The sequence below is a fragment of the Diorhabda sublineata genome, chromosome 3 (genome assembly GCF_026230105.1).
Source record: "Diorhabda sublineata isolate icDioSubl1.1 chromosome 3, icDioSubl1.1, whole genome shotgun sequence".
Lineage (NCBI taxonomy): Eukaryota > Metazoa > Arthropoda > Insecta > Coleoptera > Chrysomelidae > Diorhabda > Diorhabda sublineata.
This window is the reverse complement of record NC_079476.1, coordinates 6,517,989-6,542,409: the sequence shown is the minus strand read 5'-3', so window position 1 is coordinate 6,542,409 and position 24,421 is coordinate 6,517,989. Positions and strand designations below refer to the sequence as shown.

Genomic DNA, 24,421 nt, shown 5'->3' with positions numbered 1-24,421 from the left:
TAAACCAATCGTTCTCCACCACGACAATGCAAGCTCTCACACATCGGTTCAATCAAAAACGTTTTTGAACAGTCAAAACATAGAATTGATTGGTTATTCGCCGTACAGTCCTTGTTTAGCACCCAATAATTTCTTCTTACTTCCGCAGATCAAAATTAATTTACGAGGTCAACGTTTTTCTACACATGAAGAAGCAATTGATGCGTTCAAATCACATGTTTTGGAGATATTTTAATCAGAATTGAAAAAATGCTCCATAATTGGTTCAAACGAATGCAAAAGAGTGTGGATCTCAATGGAGAATGTTTTGGAAAACAATAAAGCCGTATCCAATCAAAAATATTTGTTTATCTCAACAGATATATAAATTTCTCAAATTACTTATGGCTCTGAGCTTACCTTTAAGAATATCAACAATATTATCATTCTATTTCACTTATTCTATTTCTATTTAATTTATGAGCTATTCATTTCAGAGATTATTACATATTTACGAATAACGAATGATTGTTAAAGATAGAATAGACTAAGGATGGTTATTAAATAAAGAGACTGACATTGCTACTAAGAAACGCAGTGCCAATAATCGACAGTTGTTCCTTCTGTTTACGAATGCAGTGCCTCTTACTAATGTAAACAAATCAATAAACTTGTTGCGTTTCGCAGAAAAACCTTAAGAGCAATAGAAGAGCACCGCCTTATTATGAAATTTGAAGAAATCCCGAATTAAGCTTAAGCTAATTCATAAAATAGTATACTACTTATCGTGTGCAGTTGTTTTTGAACAGATAAACGTTTTCAAAATGGCCACAACGACGATATAAATGTCTTTCGCCATGGTCGGACTTCCACTACAAAAAATGGATGACCGAGGATGAAAAACTTAAGAATTGATAAATAATACGTACAACCCGAACTGAAGAGAGCATTTCATGGACTCTCCACAATGCGCTAACTCATTTCATATTGGCAGTCAACAGGTTTCTAACCAAGCTCAGCATCCCAGTATTAGACCATCAGATTTATCTGCTGAATCTTGCTGTGCGATTTCTAGTGAAATTTATATTGCAATGAAAGAGGTTTCAATCCATTTTAGCGGTGAAAGAAGCTAGCAGAAGAAGACTCCCAGCACTGTTCGGAACAATGGAAGGTTCTCATGGAGCGTTGCAAAGATATGGAAAGGGTATATATCAAAATAAATTATTTTTTATTATACTTATCTGAAAACACCTTGTCTTTATCTGTTTTTACAAAGACGTTAAATTGGCATGTTCAGAACAGAGCATGGAAAAGTTTTTCTGACCTTCCATTTTTTTCCGTGAGCTAAACAAAGAAATACAATTGAAATTAATTATAAGAAAAAAAATTATGATCTTCTCAGAAGACAAAGATAACTTACAAAGGCTACTGTATAGGTTTGAACAAATATTGAAAGCTTTTAACATGCAAATATCCCTGAAGAAAACCAAATCTTTTACAGTAACCAGAGAACGGAGAAGGTGTAAACTCTCAATATACGATCAGAGTGTTGAACAAGTGATGTCATGCAAATATCTAGGAGCGAATATAACAAGTAATAGAAATCTTAAGATTGAAGTGAAAGCTCAAACAACAAAGGCGTCATTAATATTAAGGTACCGCAAGAGAATTGATGAAATAATATGTGACCTCCAGGATGTGATGAGATGGGCGAGAAATCGGCGAAGATAATGGATAGACTTCGTGGACAGAATGGCAAAGATTGCAAAGCAAGAAAAAAACCAAATACTTGGTTTTTCTTCCCGACCAGCAGGACGATCACCTACAAGATGGTAGGAAAGCTGGTTTTCATCATCCCAGCTGCAGCTAGGCAATCATTGATGCAAATACAGGACCAAGTCTTAAAGTACGATGAAGAAGAAGAAGAAATTCATCAATAACACTTTTCTGAAAACAACAACAACATAATAAGTATATTTAGAAATCGTTGCTATTAAGTTTAGTATTGGGTATTTAATTTTTTAGAACTAAAGCTGTTAAAGCAGATGGTTCGCAGATGTTTTAATTTTACCGAAGGAATGTCGCAGAACTTGTATTATGCAAGTCAAAAGTGTTAAAAAATATTTTCTCCTATTTTTCTTTGTATGGACTCTTCCATGTATCCTCCTGCTAAGTTGGAAGAACGCCATCCTCCGTGTCTTTTACTAATGAACGTCTTAGCCCATGTCTGGTATATTCTCCGAGATTTGTTAGTTTAAAATATTTTGCAACAAGTTTCGAAACAGCACTGATGGTTTGGCTGTTGGCCGTAACACCTATGATTTTGGTATGCAACAAATAATTTCTGCTGTCCATATTTTTAGGCCTCAAGCCACAAACACTAAAATCACTTTTGGAAGTAGATATTGTTCATCAGAAGCTTCGCATAAAAATGTGTTTACTTGTTCTGCCTTGGACTTCTTTGATATATAGCCAATATCCTAGTGATTGAAAATAGTTTTTGTGAATTTTGGGTTGGCAATAATTTCTGGCCACATAGGGCTGCCAGAAGTGGCTTTTCAGCATCTGTAGGTATTAAGGCTTGACTGTGAAAAGTATCATGACTTTTGAAATGACCACCTAAAATTGGTCACTGGCTCTTGGTCTAATAGAAAATATAGTTCATCATATGTCGAGAAATAGATTTTATCGTGCTTGCATGTCACGCACGCATAGAAAAATCCACATTACACTACAGCATAAGTATCGTTATATACCTTTTACTTTTTTATACAGGTCAAGAAAATATAAGAAGAAGCAGTTGTCAAAATTGTTGATGGATGTTTTTTATTGTAGGTGAACCACGCTATAGAAGAACTTTTGAGCTCCAAAGATTACCGTCAGGAGCATCCTCTAGAGGACATAATATTCATCTTAGTAACAATAATGGATCAGGCACGAGATCAATTCTTAACAGCACAAACCAATCCGGCAATTTTAAAAAACAGATTAAAAATAAAAAGTAATTATAACAGCCACACATCAAAACTAGTAGATATTATGCGAAAAGATAAAGAATTAGTATCTTTAGTAACTTTTGAGGACGATTTATCGTTGGTAAGAACCATCTTGAAATGGTTATATAGAGGAATGGACCAGAGTAAAAGATACCTTGGACCAATTTTAAGACCGTATTTGAGTAATATATTCTCCACATCTCACGCCATCTCTTGGCATTTGGAGTCTATCAAAGAAAGAATGAGCGAGGACGAGCTAACGGCATTGGGATCATTTGGAGAGTTGGTTAATAGTGGTAAAATAACCCCAGCACAAGGATTGATAGATTCTGTGAATAAAAATTGGACATGGGCGAAAAGTATGTTGAATATGGTGGAAAAGAATACACTTAGAGTTATATTTATATCTGATAGAGGAAAAGTTTATAGACATATTCTGTCGTTGCCTTCATATCAAAAGAAAAATGTAGAGAGCGGAAGTAAAACTTTGGGATCTCCTAGCGAAAAAGCGGAAATTAAGAAACAGAAAACTTTACCAAACAGGAGTTATTTCAGCTCAATATTGATCGAAAGTAAGTATAAAAAGTTGTTTTTTTACAGGAAAGCTAAATCATTTGCTCCATCCTTGATCCATTTATTAATTAAAACAATTATTCATCATCGTGCCACTTTGTAACCTATTATTTATGTATTTGCAGTCTGAAACTTATGAAATATGTCTATGGTATAAGCCTGCATTCATGACAGTCACATTTCAGTAGAAATATGCATAATTTGAGTAAATCAAGGTGGTTAACTACTTGCGTTTAAAAGAGTTGACCTCCATTAGGGAAATCTGTAAAATCATATGCGGAACAGATACACATAAGCAATTTCGTCTAACGAAATAAAAATAAGATAAGGAAATTTTCACTATGATATAGAGACTAAAATACAAAGTAGGAGGTGGAAATATCGAGGTTCATCATCGACGGAAAATTTAGTGAGGCGATAAAACAAAAAAATCAGGGGAAGTTGAGCAATGGAGTTAGTTTGCATCAGAATAACGCACCTAGCTGCAGATCCAGAATCAGTTCGCAACAGCTATTTTCGTCAAATTTGGCACTTAATGATAACCGGATGCTTCTGAAGCTTGAAAACGATTTTATTCGGATAATGAAGGCATCAATTGATGGTTTAAAGAGGTTCACAATTCTTCCTTCAAGAGAATATCGTTGGTAAAAATGTACTTACCTCAATGGAGACTACATTAACAAAGAAATGATATATCTGCTAATTTTCTATTATAAGTGGGCAGAGATGAAGCAAAAGCGTCAGCGTCTGTATTTGGAATAAGGCAGCGAAAATGCGATATTTATAAATATATCAGGAGCAGTTTTAAATGGAATCCCACTTATTTATACAATTTTTTTTCTTTTAACGCTACAACTTCTTTTATTACATTTGGTATCATTTATAAGGAGCGGCGGCAGTAATGCGAAGATTCCATTCACTTCGTTAAGATACAGTGTGTCTACTTAAGTTGGAACCATATGGAAAACTGTTTTATTAATGGTTTTATGAAAAAAAGTTATTTCTGATAAAAAGTTCTGCATGATCCTCAAGTTAGAATGCAACCATCAGATATCAATTGTTTAAAGCAGTATACGAAGTTTGTAAAAAAATTTGAATTTTGTGCAGGAGTATCTTTATTTTTCACAATTTAAAGTTGTTTGGAATTAAAAGCTATATTCGCTTCCCATAAAACATATTTTCAAGGAATATTCTAACGTTTAATGTACTATAGATGGAACTACCAAGTTGTTGGAACCAAATTGTCATACGTTCTTGTAACGTGCAAGAAATCACTTACTTGATTTTCTAATGATTGTATTATGCGTCATTTAAGGAATGTCAACAAAAAGCTCCAACTAATTTATTTTTGTCCACACCCAACCAAAGTTTGTTTTAAAGGTACATTGGTTCCGAGTTTTTATTACAAAGTTTGCATTACTGTTAGTCCAACAGCGACAATTTTGTGATGAGACGGTTCTGTTTGAAGAAAATGTTACACCAACGAAAAAAATTATAGTTCTTGTAAACAACGAGTCTTCAACCACCTTTCCTTGGATCAGAGCGTAGAATTCAAAACGAATATTGTAATCCCTTGGTGTGTACAAATTTTGATTTGTTTGCATGATATTTGTCACCTTTCAAAATATTTGCCACTGTATCTTTACTTACTGAAGTAGTCTGGATTCCAGAGGTCCTTTTTCTTAATAACATTTTTGGCCCTTCTACGACAGAAACCATCACTTCAAATTCAGTGATTTGCAACCCGCTTTCGGCTTTTATTGTTAAATTTATTTTCTATATTTACACTAGCCTTAAATTTATTTAGATATTTTGTAACTGTCGAAGGCCTAATTCTTCCATGCGGATGTCTATTATTAAAAATATTTGCGGCCTCTCTGACATTCACTGTCACTTACTTCATGTCAGGACATCCTAGATTGCGTTAAATTTTATCCCGCCAGAATAAATAATACAGAATAATTGGTAAATAATCACAAAACTCGAATTTTCATAATAAATGGCTGTAATTGCATATTTGAATAAAACTTTTATTTAAAATAACTTTGCTTCATAACATTTTTCTGGATTGTGAAAAATTCAAATTTTTTGACAAACCTCGTACACTGCTTTAAAAAATTGATATCTGATGATTGCATTCTGACTTTTGGACCATGCAGAACTTTTTATCAGGAATAATAAAAAAGTTTTCCCTATGGTTCCAGCTTAAGTAGAAACACTGTATAAGCTAAGAAAAGATTATGATAATATTATACATATAGTTAACTAAGTTTCCGAATCGTGGAATATAAAATAACCTAATAACCTAACCTACCTTATGCAAAATATGATGAGTTCCTAGATGGTTGATCCCAAAATAGCATAATCACTCATTTAATACCCGCCATTAAATTTTAATTTCTGTTACAATATGCACACCCCTTGATAGTGGTTGTCATGAAGATTAGACAACTCATGACGAAACAATATGCAGCTCGAGATTTTATGAGATGAAATGGGGAACAAAAAAAATATACCTATTTATAGTGTATTTTCCTAAAAAATATTTTACATTCTAAAGACATAAAAAACGACGAAAAAGACTACATTTTGCATCTATGTTTGTTTCACAAATTCATATTGTTATTTTACTTCTACTAACCAAAAACCAAACCTAACCCAACCAATTAGAAGTGTGCATTATTATGTTTTATGGAATGTCACAAAATACGGCTTCCGCAAATTGAAAAAATTAATTTCCTACGTAATATCTAAAAATTCTAGGTTTTTCCTTTTTTGATTTTCCAACTTCAAAAAGTGAATGGGGTAGTAAATTCCAGGTAATACTCTCAAGTCACGAGTTGTATTATGAAGTCGGACTACCTGGCGCATCCTAATCTCAACGGATTAAAAATAGTCATGAGTTGTAACGCACCTAGTGACGAAGAACTTTCAGAATCAATTATTTAGCAAATTTGTTATAAAATGAAATTTATAGTTTTCTTGTGAATATATATATAAAACTACAACACTCACAATAGTACTACCTGACTCGCGTTTCGATAACCAAGTTATCGTCTTCAGAGACTCAAGGTAAACGGTTTACCTTCAGTGTCAACAGTGTATTCAATGTAACTCCTTTATGTGAGAATTACATTTCTCACCATTTTTTTATTTACTTAAGCTTGGGAATTCATCCATAGTTTTCTCCTCAATATCTTTAGTGTTCTATACGCTTTTTAATAAGTAACCTCTGAAAAAAGTCTACTTTGCTTAAATACGGATAGTAGGTGGTAGGCACGTTATTGGTGATTGCTCTATTTTTTATAGAAATTATTGAACTGGTGAACTGAAGTACCTCCATTTAATACCTACGAAGTTTTCAAAGCATTGCTTTTTATATTTATGAAAACGGGTTGCAAAGAAAATTCGATTTTCTCCATTTATATGGGTAATTTTTTGTGAAGTAGGTTTCATAGACATAATTCTCAATAATCTTCTTCATTTTTTGATCTAATTAATATTTGACTGAATATGGAAAAAGGGAAGCTGAAGATATATACCATATAATAGTTATTTTTTACAATAATTAAATATTGGGTGCTCCAATTACCCCGCAAAATACTATTACCAACGACCAGAAACAACGACTGCAAATCTTAGAAATTTACTATAGAAATTCGGAGTCGGTGGCCGCTACTTTAAGAGCGTTAACTCCGATTTTCGATAATAATTCTCGGCCTAGTAGACAGGCAGTAATAAGTTAAGTGCAAAAGTTTGAGTCTACATATTTGTTGTGTGATGTTGCAGTGCCAGTGAGACTACGGGTTTGTCGAAATGTCGAAAATACTGCTGCCGTTGAAATGTCCGTAGTAAATGATCCAAATCAGTCAATTCAATGGCGTTCTCAAGAGTTAGGTATCGCCAAGACCACTTTATGGCGAATTTTGCGTAAGGATCATACTTTACACCCATGCAAGCTCAGGCTCATTCAAGAATTGAAGCCGATGGACCATTCGAAGCGACCTACGTTCTCCGATTGGGCTCTGGAAAAATGCGTCAAGATGATCAATTTCATCGCAAAATCATCTTCAGTAACGAAGCTCAATTCTCGCCCCTAGGGTTTGTCAATAAACAAAATATGCGGTATTGGGCTGATGAAAATCCACATGTACTCAATGAAAAACCACTTCATCCACAAAAGATAACTGTTTGGTGCGGTTCGCATGCCGGCGGCGTCATAGGGCCATATTTTTTCGTCGATGACAATGGTTGCCACGTTACTGTAAATGGTGATGGATCGCCCCATGATTGTCAATTATTTTTGGCCCAAATTGGTATATATGGACTTGGAAAGCATGTGGTTTTAATAGGACGGCTCTACAATCCACACAGCACACGTTACAATCGATTTATGGAAGAACAAGTTTGATGATCGTGTTATCTCAAGGAATGGACCAGTAGAGTGGCCGCCTCGTTCGTGCGATTCAACGCCTCTAGATTTTTTCTTTGGGTCTACGTCAAGTCATTGGTCTATGCCGTTGGAAGAGCTCAAAGCCAACATTGAACGCGAATTAGCAGTTGTTTCGGCCGAAATGTGTGGCCGAATCATGGAAAATTGGGACCAACGAATCAACCGCTGCAAACGTGCCCGTGGTGGCCATATAAGCGAAGTCAAGCTCCATTCATAAATGTTTTGAGTGTACTTCATCCCGATAATAAACTTTTTGAACTATTTCAAATGGTTTTCATTTTATTTTGAAAAAAAGTACTTATTGGAAAACCCTATGTAGAGAACAGTCGTGACCGCGTAATCTCTTTAGTACACTCTTTAGTAGCCAATAATTCATGAACTGTTCGGTTAGCGCAAATAGTTGCTAAGACTTCTGAATTTTATTCAACAATTAACATACTGCAAGCGTCTCCTTCAGTAGTGTGAAGAGAAAGGAGAAAACCGAATAATCATCACAGACGAGACTTGGGTAGACCACCAAATTCCGGAGAGTAAACGCGCGTCTATGGAGTGGAAGAAGAAAGACGAAGACGTGCCAGTCGCAAGCCGATAGCTTCCGGACAGGTGGCAAAAGTATGTAGTGTGATGGAGACTATCTAGAAAAACTGTGAAAAATTTCATCTCTAACTTAAACTAAAATTTTTTATAGTAAAATTCTGGTCTATAGTTGAACCACCCTCGTAACATCAACTCATTCATGTAGATTACTATCTAGTACATGAATGAATAATTCGTTTAAAAATTAATTAACATCGGAAGATCGACTTTGTACTCTGACTGCAATTCACCTAATGAATAATCTAATAATACTGATTTATAGATGTAGTTTGCATAACGGGAAAATAGAACGCGCAGATGTTTAAGCATCAAACGACAGAGATTTTGAATTTTCACTCAATCTATTGATCCTACTTGTGGATCAGCAGTCAGATTGATATTTTTATTTTAGATTTAGTTCAATTAACTGACAATATTTTTATTAATTGTAGAATCTAGACCGGAAGAGGAAGATGCATTACCACAACACGAAAATTTGAAAACCACAAGTTCATATAGTTTAATTTTAAATAAAAAGCACAGAAGAGGAGAGCATAGAGGCAGTGGAGATATATTCAAAGCCTTAACTTCAATGCAAAAATTGAGCGTATGTATTTTATGAATTCAAAATTATTTGGAAACATGATAATTAGGTACAGATTGTTTCATTATAGTCCATATTTATGTATGAGAGAGTAATAAAATGATGAAGAATTCTCATCGTATCACTTCTTTTAGTAAACAGTCACAATATTCTTCCAAGTTATACCTGGAGTATTTTCGAATGGAATTAAATTTGTATGAATGAATGCAATTACATAATCTTGGTCGAAATGCAATATTTAACGTTAGTCACACATATTTGAGGAAAATTAAATGCCTCTCTATGAAATGATATCTCATGGAAGACGATTTCGATAGGAGAACGTATTTTTGTGAAGAAATGATGGAAATAAAACATACGCAATTTCCTGAGACAGTTAATGTTTGGGAAGGAATTGTCGGAAATTGTATCGTAGGTCCCTAGCAATTTGAATGGAAATAAATATTTGGAATTGCTCCAAAATAATATCGTGCGAACTTGGACAAACTTATATTTCAATAAACCCATAAGTTCCTGCGAATATAATACGGTTTCCGCAAGATGTAGCACCTTTCCATTACCAAATCTATGTTAGGTAGTACCTGAACCAAAAGGATCGATAGAATGGTCAATAGGATATCCTGATCTGACGCCATTGGACTTTTTTTGTTGGGATATGTCAATAACGTTCACTGGGAGAATTTTGAACATCTGCTACTTCAACGTTGATGTTTTGTTTGTTTTTTCTCATATTATTAGGTTTTATTATTTTATTATAAATATTTTTTTTAATGTTAATTGTAGTAATCAATCTGGAAATAATCAATATTTCCTAAAAAGGTGAAGTTAACTATAGAACATTGTAAATGAATTATGCCTTTCTAGAAAATCCAAAAGTCCACTACTGTCACATGAGACACCTTGTATACGCCTCTATATATCTGTAAATGTATTCATTGATAAATTTATCTCGTTTGGTTGTTCCACATCGTATACTTCGTATATACCATCATCAAGTCTCAGAGTTCTTATTTAAATATAACCTGCAAACAAGATTCCCAAGTCCGTTATATACAGGGTGTCCCACAACGAATTAAAACTATCTGTATATCGCAAAATACTTTTTGAGTTACTAATTTTTTTGTAAAAAATTTGACCGTTGCAGACCCTTATAAATAATTTTTTTGCGAGGTTACCCTTTAAGATATGGAAATGGTTTCTATTCGGTTGCTTTTAGCAAGGTCAGGCGTATTTGAATCTATGTTGAAAAATTTTATACAGGATGTATATAAAAAGTGTTCAAAGTTTAACTTTATAAATATCAAATTTCTTTATTTTTTCAAATAGAACAACCTCGTTTTTTCTGTTTTAATACATTTAGGGGTGAAAAATAAGGCAAATTCATGTATACTTTCTTATATCTAAAACTTACCGTTATCTAGATATTAAATGATTTCTGTAAATTTTTAGAGATGCAGGTGTGGTCTAAATTTTATTTTGACCCGTTGATACAAGCACTAAGAAATAAAAAAGAATTTTTCTTTATCTTGTCAAGGTTTGTAAATAAAAACAAATCAAATTGTATTTACTAATCCTATTCCAACTTTCAGTCGTTTCCGAGAAATTTGTGGTTTTTTATGTATACTTTTAGTAGGCTTTGTAATAAATGGCACTGTCATTTGTCAATGTATGTAAATTTGCTTTTAATATATGGTGAATGTGACTAAATTGTAACAAGAACATGTTCTTTTTTGCTACTATTTACATATCTTGTTTATTAAAATGAGAACGAGCCATAAGAAAGTATATATTTGCCTTATTTTTTGATATTTATGAAATTAAACTTTTCATATACACCCTGTATAAAATGAAAAATTTTTCAATATATATTCAAATACGCCTGACCTTGCTTAAAGCAACCGAAGAGAAACCATTTTCATATCTTTAAGATTATCCTTGTAAAAAAATAATTTATAAGGGTCTGCAAAGGTTAAATTTTTTATAAACAAATTAATAACTCAAAAAGCATTTTTTGAAAAAAGTTTTAAGACAAAAATATACTAAAATTTCACGTACATTTCAAAAATGTAATAATATATAGGGTGTTCCATTTAAAATAACAAAGTTACAGTCGACTTCTGGTAGAATCGGAAGTTGAAAATATTTTAGTTGAAAAGATCGTATCTGAAAACCCAAACGTAGAGATTCTCATGATTTTACCATAAGTATTTTGCCATATACATATAGTTTTAACTCGTCGTGGGACACCCTGTATAGAGAAGATCACCGACCAAACCTCACTTATTATCAAAGTTGTGTCAAAGACATTTTAAGATTATTGTGACTCGTTCATTTTTAAAAAATTAAAATTAAGGCTATTTTTTGAAATTTGGCCATCCAAAAACCAGGAGAGCAAATCAAGCATTGTATGCTGTTCATGTTTCGTAGATGTTTCAACGCAATAGTTGCGATCAACACAAATTGCGTTGCTTATCCGTTAGACGTTCCTGAATGCCAAAGATGGCTCTTCAATTTCAGATCCGGTAATTTTGATCCAATTTCTAGCCGAGTTCGTCAATACTTGGACCGTCCTATTCCGAAGCTGATCGCTGGATCTGTGAGCAGATAAATTCTTTTCAAATCCCGCAGGTTGCTAGCCTCACCTAACAACCCTCCTCCTTTACCCGGGCTTGGGACAGGCAGTGGCAGTCTCCAGGCTACTCTATCCACCCAGTAACCAATCACAGCGCAGACCAGAACAGAATAAATGTAGTGAAAGGATAAGCAAATTAAGCCAACCGAATGTCAAGCGCACTCCGGGACATCATCTGGAATAATGCTATGAACAAAAGGGCAAAAGTTAAAATATACAAAACCTGCGTTAGACCCATATTGGCATATTCTATAGAAACAGAGCGGACAACAAAAGAACTAAAGCATCATTCGAACAACAGAAATGAAAATACTCAGACACATATGCGGATACACACTAAGACACAGAAAGAGAAACACAGACAGGAGACACGAATGTGAGGTGGAAGTCATAGTCACAGGATGACCAGGAGAGATTAGCAAGATCGCACGAGACAGTAAACCACGGACACGACGACCTTTAGGAAAACCTCCAAAAATATGGATGGATTCATGGAAATTAATATTTCAAGGATGACAAGTTGGATTCTACAGTTCTAAGACCTACAATATGTTGAAGAAGAAGAAGTAATTTTCATCTCGCTGATCCCTATCGATTAGGAAAATTAATAGATAACAATATATTGAGGGCAGAAATGGAAACAAATTCATATCACTTGAAGATTTCTTACCTTTCTTATCCAACCTTAGCCATACAGGATATTTTGTAGCAGATTTGAAAAATAAGCAGAGCAAGTGCTTGGGTGTCTGATAATCTGTCCGAAGAGTACAAAGCGATTATTCACATATGCAACGTATTGATTCAACGACACTATAATAAGTCATTTTTTGATAACTTGATCACTTAAGACGAAAAAATGTGTCCTTTATTATAATATAAAACAAAAAAGGCTCTGTTCAAATGAATCACCTCGAAGTTATGCTAAACTGGGTTTGCATGAATCAATCTTTAATAGAAAAATACACGACAATAGTCAATAGAATAGGCGTTAGTCTGCAGCACGATAATGCAAGTACACATTGTGCAAAATGAATCTTGGAAATAATAATTCGTGTTGGGGGATAGTGACTCACATACCATACTCACCCGATAACGTATCTTTGTATTTCCATTTATATCGATCTCTACAACATTTTCTTAAATGGCCAAAAATCTGAAAATTTGTATGATGTCCAAACAACTTTCTCGACTTATTTTAGTCACATTTCAATTGATGATTTATCGGTATAGCATTGAAAATTTATACACCAGATGGTTGGTATTGAGGATTACAATATTGATTACAAATATGAAACTAATTAGAAATTAATTCATTTGAACTTTATTTGATAGAGAAACCACTTTCCGGTCTCTCATTATATTATATTTTCATTCAGTTAATACTTCACCAATTTTGGCAATGGTTTTATCATGAACTACTTGATCTGCCTCATTTGCGACGCCGCTGCGTTGCTGGAAGTTTCTTAGTTATATTTTCATCAGGTACTAAAGTTTCTTGCTGTCTAGATATACCACAAGGTATAATGAAAAGCAATTCCTAACGATGCGCCTATTTCGACCAGTATTCTCATACCCTAATGTCATAAGATAAGCAGTGCCAAGTTTGAATCCGTTACGTTTCAGTAAACATGGATATTGAACAACGTATTGATATCAAGTTTCGTTTAAAGTTGAAAAAAGTGCTAAAGGAGCTCATAAAATGTCAAAAGCTATCCATGGTAATGATATAATAAATTTGAAGATATTATACAAGTGTGTGAGTTATTTAAACGTTAAATTAAGTAAGTTAATTACGAGGGATGGTCGGGACGTTCTTCGATATCCAAAACAAATGAAAATATACAATAGTTGACAAACTTCTTTGTCCTAACAGGCCATTGACTCACTAAAGACCTAGTGGAGTAGATCGTTCTTGAATGTGCATAGGATTGAAAGATCTTGAGCTTGCTGATGCGGATATCATTGTCATAAATTATAAACATGAGACAATAATTGAGAGCTCTTGATGAAGAACCAGTGATTCACTACGCCCTAGGCCATTGGTATTGGTTTCTTACGATTATGAAAGTATAGTGCGATTGGAGGCACAACAACAAACTCTGAATTCTACAATGGAAAAGGGTAACAATATGCGCATAAATAGACCTGAGAAAGTGTCAACAGATTCATGTTTATCATTATCACACACAGTGCGACAAGTCGCTTTTGAATCTGAAGTTTTTGGTCGTTTGATTTAGGACTATACAATTCATGGCTCTTTTTGAAACTAAAAAAGAGAAGACAGCGACAGAGAACATGAAAGATATTCCGCAAGAAGCCTTCCAGAAATGCTTTCAATCGTGCATCAATGTTAAGATTAGTCATTTCCTAGATAAGAGTAGTAATTTTCAAGAGACTATTATTAATCAAATCGTTCATCTTATTTCTTAAGATACCTTATAGTGTTTTTATCAATCGGTACGGCAACAGCGTGCCTCAGTCATTAAGGTTATTATGAATAAATATGGGATATACGTTCATAACTTGTGCACAATGTTACTTCTGCTAGCAATACATCTGGTTTGGGGAAAAATATTCGCCCATAAATTCGCAGAGCCTGGTTTGAATTTAGAGATTGAAATATAGATATTTCTTCACGATTTACGATGCAGTTTATGGCGCGTGTATGTAATGTAACTAATGAAATCAATTCAAATTCTCTTCGGAAATACGGAAACTTCTTCCCGTAATTTTTTTTCTCAGACACAATACTGTGATATCGGATTGATTTTTCATTACAATTTTACAAAAAGTGAGGCCAACATTATTGAATATCAATGCGTAGAGTGGAACTTAATCCTACCGGCTGCTGTTTTTTGTCTATTATACGAGGGTTGCTACTTAAGTTTTGAGATGGAAATCATTGCCATCTTAAAGTTTAAATGATGAGAAATTCCGGTGCGACGATTTTATATGACTTTCGACGTGGATTAAATCAACAGCAGTTTGCCAATCAACTCGCTTCGACTTTTGGTGATGAAGCACCATCTCAAGTCAACGTCCAAAATCGGCTGTGGGCCAGAAAACATCAATGTTGTGAGTAAATTGATATTGCAAGATCATTTTGTGATATACCATGGGATTGAGGCGTACTTGGCCATCAGTTCAACTCGCACATTGCATGAATATTATCAAAAAGATTTTTTCGCATAATTTGACAATCGCCCAAAATACAGCTCGTGTCGATTTGTGCGAAGAATTCAGAAAAAATGTAATCACGGTGCTTCAAAAGGTGTCAATGAGGTGATGAATCATAGATCTATGCAAATGAACCCGAAACTAAACAACAATCGACAGTAAGGGTCTTTCAAAACGACCCAAGTCCAGCAAAAGGTGTTTCGAAAGCACTTCGAAACGAATAGTCGCCTGTTTTTCTGAAATAACTGGACATGTCGCCACCGTCCTGTTAGAGCAACGTAGAACATTCAATTTGGAATTTCACACCATCATTTGTTTGCTATTAGTATTCAACAAAATCAGGGAAACCAAGCGCAGAAGACGAATCAAAACTCACCATGATAATGCGAGCTCTCACATATAAATAAATTGCGAGGACAACATTTTTGTACACCTGAAGAAGCGGTTAATGCGGGAAATCACATGGTTTGTAGGTACCCCAATTATATTTATATTTTATTTGTCTATCTCAAAACTTAAGTGGTAACTTTCGGATTCCTCGAGAAGTTCCAGTTGTTCTAACAAAATCAATATTTTGATACGGTGATTAAGTTTTTCCGATATTTAAAAAATATTCATATATTTTCTAATTTTATTTTTCACGGTCGTAACAGTTGAATGCTCCATTCCGTGAAAATCATTATTCCGTTATTCATTCAGTATTTTAAGTGATTGTAAGCATTTTTTCGAGTTTCTGCCATGATTTGTGGAGTTTTCGACGATTGAAAGTCCTCATCTTAACATTATTTCCAATTATTTATCCATCTATTTCTTTACCAAACAAATTCTTTCGCTGACTTTTTAGGTTATAAATTATTTTTTTTAAACGGGCTAGAAATTAGTACTTTCCGGTTTATTTTTAGATCAGAAAATCTCATTTTGTCGGACCGAACCAAAAAATTATTGTGATAGTCCGGTAAAAGCTTTTACCGGACTCATTTTCATTTACTTTTCGTTCTATCTTTAATGAAAAAAATAATAAAATAGTTAGTCTAAGATAGTGGTCAATTGGTTTCTATAGTAACCGAGCTTTGTATTATTTAAAACTATAAAATAACTTGACATATTTTGATGTTTAGTTGAAAACGTGATTTATTATAAAATGGATATTAAAAATGATGCATTTGATTGTGAATTGATGAAAGATGAAATTATACCAGATGAAATTGTTAAGGTGGCCACCCAAGCAACGTTTGATTTATTACCGTCGAAGTCCTGGGCACAATATGAACAAACATACAAACTTTTGAAAAGTTGTGCCTGGAAAAGGTAATAAGCATTTGTGAGGATGTGTTATTGGCGTATTTGTCAGAAAAATCAGAAACGCTGAAATCTTCTTCGATGTGGAGTTTCTGAGGAAAAAATCCGTAGGGTATAAAGCAGAGTAGTTTAGAGTACTCAATAAAGAGGAAGTAGAAGCTTCAGGCAAACAATATCTAATGACCATAGTGTTGTTAATTATGGGTTATACTGGTGCATGTCGACGAGAAAAAATCACTAATATATTAATTGACGACATAGAAGACAAACAAACTATGCTTTTGGTTAAAATTTCAGACACCAAAACAAATCAAAATCACTTATTATTAATGGTAAAAAAAGAGCTAAATTTGCATAGGAAGTATATAGCGCTACGCCCAACCAACGTTCCTCATCGACGTCTCTTTATTATATATAATATATTATATATATAATAAAATATATAATAATATATGAAACAGCTACATTTTTGAGATTGCCAAACCCAAAGGAATACACAGGGCATTGCTTTAGACGTAGTTCGGTGACTTTGCTAGCTAACGAAGGTGCTGACATCATAAACTTAAAACGACATGGTGGTTGGAGTTCATCTTAAGTTGCCGAAAGCTACATTGAATATTCAGTTCAGAATAAGATTGATATAGCTATCAAAATTCAAAAAGCAGGTAACTCAAACACAGAAATTGTCTCAGAAACTCATTATAATGTAAGCAATTCAAAAAATAAATCTCACGTCAAAGAATAATTTTGAAATACCGTGCTTACAGATAAGTAATGCTAATAATTGTACGTTTAATATAACTATTCAAAAATAAACCAAAAATTAACGATTGTTAAAAAAATTGTTGAAATTAGTTAATAAAGAGTTTTTGTTATAAAAATGTGAACTGTATAATATGAAGTTTATGGCACAATCCCCTTTTTAAAAAAATATTGTACCTAATACGTCCCGAAAGTGCTCTTTTACTGGACTCGCAGGCTGGCAATTTGCCCGCTCGTCCAGTAAAGACCATTTTCGGGACTTGTTACGTAAACTACCATTTTTTTATTTGTTATCTTTCTAAAAGTATTATCATTAGTGGTTTATCTGTTTCAATTTTCGCACTTCTATAATTTTTCTACTATAAAGTATTTCCTTGATAACTCTCCCATATTCATAAGATAAGGCCCCTATATCATCATTTCATCGATCGTCGGTGTTGCAGGATTTCTGCGACTTCTCTGTAACCTAATAAACCGGTTCACCATCCAAATGTTCGACGATAAAGAGTTATGCAGTCGCAGCTGTACCCGTCCATCTACCCTCATTTAAAACGTAAACAAACGTAAATTTAAAACAACAAAAAAAATGAGAAAAAACTCACAAAAAAACTTACAAAAAAATATCCAAACCGAGAAGAACCGTTTTTGCTTACTAGAGTTTTCTTTCCGTTCTTTTCTGGCAAATGTCATTCGCTTTTCCTTCTTTCCAGCTACGACAGCCAGCATAACCTCACGCAACTTCCACAACCTCAGCCAGGCAGAGGACCAACTCCCATATCTGTGCCAATTACAGCAAACCTTCACCCTATAACAAATTACTTATATCCTTAAAATTTTCCAACGAGTCTGTATATAATATATCATCTTTGTTGATTTTTATTATGTCTTACCCTTTTATGTTGCACCTATATTGATTTCGTTATCAGTATTCTCTTCTCTGTTGAAGTTAACTATGTCTCTTTCTTTACCATAAGTGTTTTCATGGCTGTAATGTCATATAATGGTATAATTGTCGTTTTTCTATCTAGCTGCATATATTTTCTTCCATTATCGTTAATGTCCAACTTCAATTTATGCTCAGCTTCACATTTTCACTTTCGATATAACGATTGATGACATTTTATTTAGCTATTTAGAGTTATTTGAAATAGCTTTCAACAATACAATATTACTTTGGTTGTAATACTCAGGAGAATTGGTTACTACTAATGCGACTTTATGAATCTCCTCCCTCTTAAATCTAAGGAGAGAACTGATACTATCAATAGAAATCTCTTATCAAACTGGTAATAATATTTCCTTGCATCTTCAGGCATTGCTGTTCCGCCTGATATATCAGAAACATTTCATTTCAAATGTCGAAAAGAACCTCCTCGATCTGTGGTATCCGTAGCCCTTTTCGCAATTTAATCCTTCCTCTTGATTTATCCACTTCTTTAAAAGTATGTAACTGACGCGCGATTTTATAACCATGATATCGTCTTCAGAGACTGAAGATAAACTAAAACATATAATTAATTTTCATGTATTGCAATGAATATCTGGAATTTTTGTTAAATATGAATGTATTGTTATTTGTAGTTATTCCAAGAAGTGGCATCGAATTTACCAAATGAAGAGAGACTAGAACTTCTAGAATTGATTCAAAGTATACAAACGTCTAAAGCTAGACGATCTGTTGGTAAGAGATGGTCTGGAACGTTGCCACAAGTTCATCAAAAATCAAAAACAATATCAAAGGAGTCATTTCAAAAATATACGCAAAAAGAAGAAAGTGCTGGAATAAGAGTGAAGGACGAAGAACATTCTAAGAAGAATGTAGAATCTGTTAAAAAGACAAGTGATTTGCTGGCAAGTTGTAGAGCGGCAAGAATACGCGAAGACAGCGGCGTTTTTTATTTAAATGATAGTTTTAAAATAAAATCTTTATTAAATAAGAGTGACTCTTTTAAATATTAGATGTTACTTAAAAGTATGATACATTTTGATAATTAGGAATTTAACATTTATATTAATATTTTTTAACAAATTGAGTTTTGATGTAAAAATGCGTTTTTTTTTCATATCCCTATTTTATAGCTACAGTAGAAGTCCGATAATTCCGGTCTATCCGGCGATAAGCACTGTAGCTAGTACCATACTCAGTAAAAGAGATAACTTATTTAGTGATTCTGCAGCTTCTGTCCAGCTGATTTTTTCCTTTTTTTCCGTTTCGGCATCTGAGTCACTTTCTTCAAGATTTTGAGTAGGGTGATAGGGAGTACAATGTTGATAATGTCCTCATCGGTTAGTTCTTGTTCAACAGGCTCATTCTCGTCCATTAGAAGCCACTCCTCTACCTCATATTCAGGCATGTTTTTCAATGGATTTTCAGCACTTCTAACGACATCCAAAACTTTGGTCAGAGCGTCTTGATGGTTTTCTTCCTTATCAGTCTGTAGAGTTAGCTCAGATGCAGGTTTGCAACTGGCCAAATTTTTTCCATCAAGACAGTGCAATTGCATAGACGGCATCTGTAAACTTTTTTTGAAAATCAGTCACGTCACAGTCGGCATTTAACAGGACCTGAATAAAAGATCTTCTATGAAAGCATATAAAATTTTGAGCTCCTTGGTCCATGGTTTGAATCGAAGATGTTACGTTAGGTAGGAGCAGAGTAGCAACAATATTTCCAGAAACTAACTTATCTATTGGCGGGTGGGCTTTGCAATTGTCCAAAAGAAGGATGGCTTTAGTATCTTCTGGTAAACCAAGGCTTTTGAAGGATTCCTTGATCTCAGACACAAAGTGGTGAAAAAAACCTGTCTTTTAAGAGGGCGGTAGTGATCCACGCATTTGATTGAGCATCGTATTGGACAGGCAATTGAGTAACATTCTTAAAAGCCCTGGGTTTTGCAGATTTACCTATCACAAAAGGGGTCACTCGGTGGTTTTCAGACGCATAGCACATAGAAAAACGGTTAATCTGTCTTTGTTTTTTTTAAAACCCTTGGATGCTTTTTCTCCTCCCCCAGTTAGTGTAAATGTTGGTAATCATCGCCATAATAGCCTTGTTTCATCAGCATTGTAAATCTGTTCAGGTGTTAAATCATTATCAGTCACGATTTAATTAAACAAGTCTTTATATTTCTCTGTAGGGTATTGGTTTACTGAAAGTGTTTCTCCAGTTACATCAAGTCTTCGAATTCCATGCCGAAATTTGAAGTTTCTGAGCCAACCATCAGAATAATTACATTCACTTTCAGCAACTCCTGAACCTTAGCCGAATTTCTTTGCCTTCTCAACAATCATTGGTCCTGTTACCGGCTTTTCTTCAGAACGTATTGCACTAAACCATTTGAGCAATACACTATCTAGCTGTTCCAGTTTTGGTTTTTTTAATTTTTTTTTTGGTTTGTCTAGAGGCCAATTTTTCAAAGTTACCGATTGAGAAACAAACTTAATTAGTTCATCTTTTTGTTTGTTAATGTCATTAATAGTTGATGAGCCAATATTAAACTCATTCATTAAAACATTTCTATTCTAGCCGTTTGATGATTTCTAGTTTCTGATCGAAAGTCAGTGTTAAGTGTTTTCGTTTCTCTCCTTTTGAGCTCGAAGGCTTAGGTTTTGAAAACATGGTCACTGTACAGTTAAAACAAAAATCACTTTATTTATACAGTTTCAAAAGTTACGTTTTCTGCGATATGAAAGGACAAAAAACAACAACGCATAAAAAAATGGCGAAGACGCTTCGTGATTGAATAACGGAACTGCACCGCAACGGAATTGCACTGCACCTGAATTTGTTCTGACAACTGACATTAGCCGGACGTTAGATGTTTTCGAAGAATACAAGGCGCTTCCGGATGATCTCGAACTATCCCGGAAACTTCCGAATAACTCTCAGCATTTTTATTTATTTTAAAGACACACCTTTGGAGAAAACCAAAATTCTTAGGATTTACCGGAGCGATGCCGGACTATCGGGACTATGTTCAATAAAAGCAAGTATTGTATACACACAGATGTCCAATTTTGAAGACGTGGATGGGGATTGAGTGATTTTCAATTTTTTTTTCATGCCTTTCAATGTAACTTTATTCGTTCTTGTTGATATCATATTGTGTCTGATGTAATCTGTTGAAATTTTTAATAAATAGATAACTTTATCAGTCAATCAAAAAACTGTTTCAGTTATTGGACACCCAAATCAAGCCTAGTGATAGTGTTAGTGCCTCTGCTGGTAAGATAAACTTAAGTGTGAAAAATAAAAATTGAACATTATTCTTTATGTAGTAAAACAATTTATAAAACTAAGAAAACGTTATGTAAACATTATCTTGGAAGTTCTCTGTTTGTTGGAATGTTTTATAAATAATTCTTTATATTTAGAAGTGATCATATGAATACGAACTTATTATTTCGTGAATGTGCAGGTCAGGCATCGGCAATATGGGACTCGCGAGACACGTGCGGCTCTTTGTGCTTCTGCGGTTCTTTATTCCCAAACACAAATATTATTGATTTTATAAAAAAATTACACATCATTCTGAATTTATTAACGATGATTAAGCATCGATTCTATCTCTCGGTGACTTGTATTCGCTTTTATTGCTCCATTATCCGGGACACATGACAAGGATTGCTTCATACGTGAAACTTAAGAACTGCTTCGTGATTCCAAGAACAAACCAGAAGAAAAATATCAAAGATTATCAAAGATATTCAACTTTCTTCTGGCTTATCACTTGCTACCGCTGAGTTATGCTAAAAGATAAAAGATATGGTGCCAGTTGCTATTTTGCCAGATATATGTCTTTACAAGGTCCAAAGGAAGAGCTTCTAGGATTGCTACCGCTCTTGGAAAAAAACCAGAGGGAAAGATATAGAGAATGCAGTGCGAAAATGCCTTGAAGACAATGAGATGAATTTAAATAAAATCGTTCCAATGCAACTGATGGAGTCAAAAGTATGAGAGAAAAAATGAAGAGACAACAACGATTCTTCAAGGCGTAATAAACTATGAAATTCTGTTTCCCAGCAAAATACACCAAGAAGTGCTTTATGTTCAAACATTTAAAGCGGAAATAGTTGAGGTTTTGAATTTGGTTAGGTTAGGCATCTTGTCAAAAGCACTATACTATCGACAGTTTAAAGAATTGTTAAGCAAAATGGAGACTCAGTATTTCCTTAGGTAAGGTGTTGGAAACCCAGTCTTTGTTTTGGTAAAAGAATTGGTCCCTTCTGAGAGAAACGAAAATCAAATCTTTTTGCTGAAGCTATTCAGAACGGTGAATTGATTCATTTTAATTTTTAAAGTGATATAGAGATATTGTTGTTGATAGAATAGAAAATTTTCAGAGAGTAATCGAATTAAAAGAGTTCGAAGTCCAGAAATGTATATACGTAACGCAACAAAAGTGAACAGTCTAAAAGAAATGCTGTGGGTTGAGACTCTTGTATTCGATGCGTGGTCCAGATTACTACAGTGAGGTAAAGAAGTTGGAATTTGGATTGCTGTTTATCTTCGAATTGACATTCGAGGTCTGGCTATTAAATAACGAGACTGCGCGTCTAGAGAGCGAGTTGTGCGTTAGGTATCTACATGATGTAAAGACTAGAAGGTGTGCTATAGTGCACCAGCTGGGAAGCTGCCAATGAGAATTCGCTCCCAAAACGACGCACCAATTTGGGAGCGAATTCTCATTGGCTCTTGAGAGATGCGCAGAGCGAGTCGAAAATGAGCCCTCGGGAAGAACACACCTTGTAGTTTTTACATCATGGGTATCTAGATATTTTGTCTATGTTCGTCCTAAAACATGTTTCCGTCACTATTATAGTATTTTACAGGAGCGGTTTGAAACCAATGTGTTTTTTTCTCGTGTCGAAAACCATGTGTGACGTAAAACAGGAGCAACGTATCAATCTCAAATTTCTCGTTAAATTGAGAAAACTCCGAGTGAGTGCTATAAATTGTTGCATGAGGCCTATGGGGACAATTCTCTATCTCGTGCGCGTGTTTTTGAGTTGTGTAAGCGCTTTAGAGGGTGCCGAGAGAGAAAATCAAACTTAAAGGCAATGTTGATCGTTTTTTTCGACCTTAACGGTATCGTGATGACTGAGTGGGTTCCAGAGGGTCAGATTGTCAACCAGACTTACTAATTGTCAGCTTTGGCAACACAGTGAGAACGAGTTCGTAAAAAGCAGCCCGAGTTGTGGAAGAACAACTTGTGGATTTTGCACCAGGACAACGTACCTGCCCATAACGCGCTTTCTGTGATGCAGTATTTGGCCAGTAAACGCACTCACTGGTGGGACGTGCAATTTTCTACATTATTCGACTTTTCTACGTTGGGCGCAGGCGGATTCGAAGCTTCCACGAAATCTCTAAAATACTCTGACTCCGATATAACAAAAGGTTTGTTGCAAAAAAAACTTTCCTAGGAGTGAGTTAGCTTCTTTTTTCTTGTTGAAATTGATAGGAACATTTCCAAATCTGAAAATAAATCGGAGTGTTAATACATGCTCAAATTTTTCTTATGGGCGAATTTCAGAGTAATATTTTATTATTATTCGTTATTTCACCCGTGGTTCAAATGTATTTACAATTAACATAAATGTATTCGAAAATCGTATTTTCGATACAATATTTTTTTGGTTCTCGTTTTACGTTATAATGACTCTTCTTGTTTTATTAATATATTTGAGGTTATGTTTTTCTCTACTACAACCTGGAATATGGTGTAGAAAAGTCACTTTTTCACACTTTTCTGCATTTTTTACATTTTACACGTACAATAAGTGATAAATATAAAATGCTTTTGGTTTTCCCACTAGTGAGCGCACTCCAGTGCTCGAACACCCGCTGTACTCGCCAGATTTGGTACCGTGCGACTTTTGTTTGTTTTCGAAGATAAAATCTGCTTTGAAAGGGATCTGAATTGAGTCGATGGAAGCGGTAAAGCAAAAAAGGGCAGAGTTCTTAAAGGCACTACTTCGATCAATGGAAAAAACGTATGGAAAGGTGTGTGGCGAGGAGAGAGAAGTATATTGGGGGGGAGCATTCGAATGTAGAATAATTTTTATGATAAAACCCTTTTTCGCAACTAATTTAATAGCCAGACGCCGTATTCGTGCGAGCAAGCTATAGTGCAGGTATATAATTAAAAGTAATGTAAGAAGCCAACTATCAGAAGAAAATTTAGAGTCATGTTTGAAATTAACGATTAACTTTGTTCGGTAAAGTTCAAATTACCTTACCTTACTTGAATGACCATGCAAAGCCATTCCTCCCATTAAATTTGTTCACCCAATTGGTTGCTATTGAAGTACAAATTAAATGATAGGTAATTAATAATAATTTCTCAAAAATATGTAGGTATGTATAT

General features: G+C 34.4%; 1 protein-coding gene across 1 annotated transcript in view; it reads left to right on the top strand.

The window, feature by feature from the left end:
* LOC130441471 (uncharacterized) overlaps positions 1-19,099 on the top strand; it is a 66,507-nt gene extending 47,408 nt beyond the window's left edge. The window contains exons 9-11 of the mRNA XM_056775172.1: positions 2,815-3,547; positions 9,030-9,184; positions 18,633-19,099. Coding sequence (XP_056631150.1) covers positions 2,815-3,547; positions 9,030-9,184; positions 18,633-19,010 — 1,266 coding nt within the window. The 3' untranslated portion in view covers positions 19,011-19,099. The remainder of the gene's footprint in view (positions 1-2,814; positions 3,548-9,029; positions 9,185-18,632) is intronic.
* The last annotated feature ends 5,322 nt before the right edge of the window (positions 19,100-24,421 follow it).